Below are 1,798 nucleotides of genomic sequence, written 5' to 3'. Positions count from 1 at the left end.
GGCCCCGGGACCCCCGTGCCACCCGGGGGTGCCCACCCGCCCGCCGGCGAGCCAGACAGCAGAGTTGGGTGATGTTTGGGGCTGTCAGTTGGTAACTCGCCGCCTTTGCTGATGGAAGCAGAGGGGGAAACACACCCTCGGGGGCGGGGCCTCTGCCCCTGCACCTGCACCACCGTGGGGAGAGGGAGTGTGGCTGCGTGTCTGTGGACTCTGACCTTGGGCCTGGCCAGGCCAGGTGCTGGCCCCAGCAGGTCACAGCCACAGGGCTGCAGTGACAGGACCCAGCCTGGACCCAGGGCCACCTGCACTCGGTGCACCCCCGGCCCAGCCTGTCCAGTGGGCACAGGGGTCGCGGGCCCCAGGGCCCTGGACTTGGACTTCCCTCTTCCCTTACCCCAGGGCCAGAGCCCTGTGACCCCGGGCCGGTGTGGGAGGCGGAGCTGACAGGTGGCACTGAGTGGAAGCAGGGACAGCTTCTCCTACTCGGAGGCCACGGAGGCTGGAAGGAGTAGGAGGAGCTTGAGGGCGCCGCTCGGCAGTGTGGTCTCCCCAGCACACACGGGGCAGGTGGGACCCAGCCGGACAGCGGCTGCTGTCTGTGGCCGTCAGCTGAGTTCACTCGGAACCGGGCCCGGATCTGAGGCTAAAAGCTCTGGGACCAGGTGACAGGGAGGTGGTGGTTGGCCTCCCCGAGGTCCTGGGAGCTCGCAGGGTTCCCAGAGCCAGCAGTTGGCCTTGTTCATTGGTTAGACCCGTGGTCGGCATACTGCGGCTCTCGAGCCACATGCGGCTCTTTGGCCCCTTGAGTGTGGCTCTTCCTAAGCCTTAGGAGTACCCTAATTAAGTTAATAACAATGTACCTACCTATATAGTTTAAGTTTAAAAAATTTGGCTCTCAAAAGAAATTTCAATCGTTGTACTGTTGATGTTTGGCTCTGTTGACTGATGAGTTTGCCGACCACTGGGTTAGACTTTGCTTCCTGTTGGCCCCAGAGACTGGCCCCCTGTCTCAGGTGGTAGAGTTCAGCTCCCCTCTCGTGCTGCAGCGTAAAGGGACCACCCATGGTGCTGTGAGTTAAGGAGGGGCCCCGGGGGCCGCAGGCCCAGGGTGGGGCAGGGGCTGTGCGGTGTGCTCTCAGTCCTCAGGACCCGCAGGCCATGGCCCTGCTGAGTCTGGCCCTGGACTCCGGGACCGGGCCATGCAGAGCTGAGCACCCTCCCCTCCAAAAGCCCAGACTCGCCGGACCCTGGGAGCAGTTCCCAGTGGCGGCTTCTCAGAGGAGCCAGCCTGTGCCCCTCACCGCCCCCGGGCCACCCGGGACTGACCGCCCGGCCCTCTCCACAGCTACGACATGGTACACTATGGCCACTCGAACCAGCTGCGCCAGGCCCGGGCCATGGGGGACTACCTCATCGTGGGCGTGCACACCGACGGTAAGTGGGGCTGCGCCCACCACCCCATGCCCGCCTGGGGTTGCCCAGTCGCCAGGGGGGCCCCACCATCCCCTGGGATTCTGGAGGAGGAGGGGCCACCTTCGTGGTGGTGGCCCAAGGAGGACGGTGATGGCCACTTGGGTGTGGAGGGCGCTTCAGTGTGGACATGACCTCCGTGGTCACCACCCTGCCTCCTCTCCTCTCTGGCCCAGAGGAGATCTCCAAGCACAAGGGGCCCCCAGTGTTCACGCAGGAGGAGAGGTACAAGATGGTGCAGGCCATCAAGTGGGTGGACGAGGTGGTGCCGGCGGCCCCCTACGTCACCACGCTGGAGACGCTGGACAAGTACAGCTGCGACTTCTGT

General features: G+C 64.7%; 1 protein-coding gene across 1 annotated transcript in view; it reads left to right on the top strand.

The window, feature by feature from the left end:
- Positions 1–1,339: 1,339 nt before the first annotated feature.
- PCYT2 (phosphate cytidylyltransferase 2, ethanolamine) overlaps positions 1,340–1,798 on the top strand; it is a 5,999-nt gene continuing 5,540 nt past the window's right edge. Inside the window, 2 exon segments of the mRNA XM_014531254.1 lie at positions 1,340–1,434; positions 1,647–1,798. Of these exon segments, the coding sequence (XP_014386740.1) occupies positions 1,353–1,434; positions 1,647–1,798 (234 nt within the window). The 5' untranslated portion in view covers positions 1,340–1,352.

This window comes from Myotis brandtii, unplaced genomic scaffold (genome assembly GCF_000412655.1).
Source record: "Myotis brandtii unplaced genomic scaffold, ASM41265v1 scaffold797, whole genome shotgun sequence".
Lineage (NCBI taxonomy): Eukaryota > Metazoa > Chordata > Mammalia > Chiroptera > Vespertilionidae > Myotis > Myotis brandtii.
This window is presented reverse-complemented; position numbering and strand designations above follow the sequence as displayed.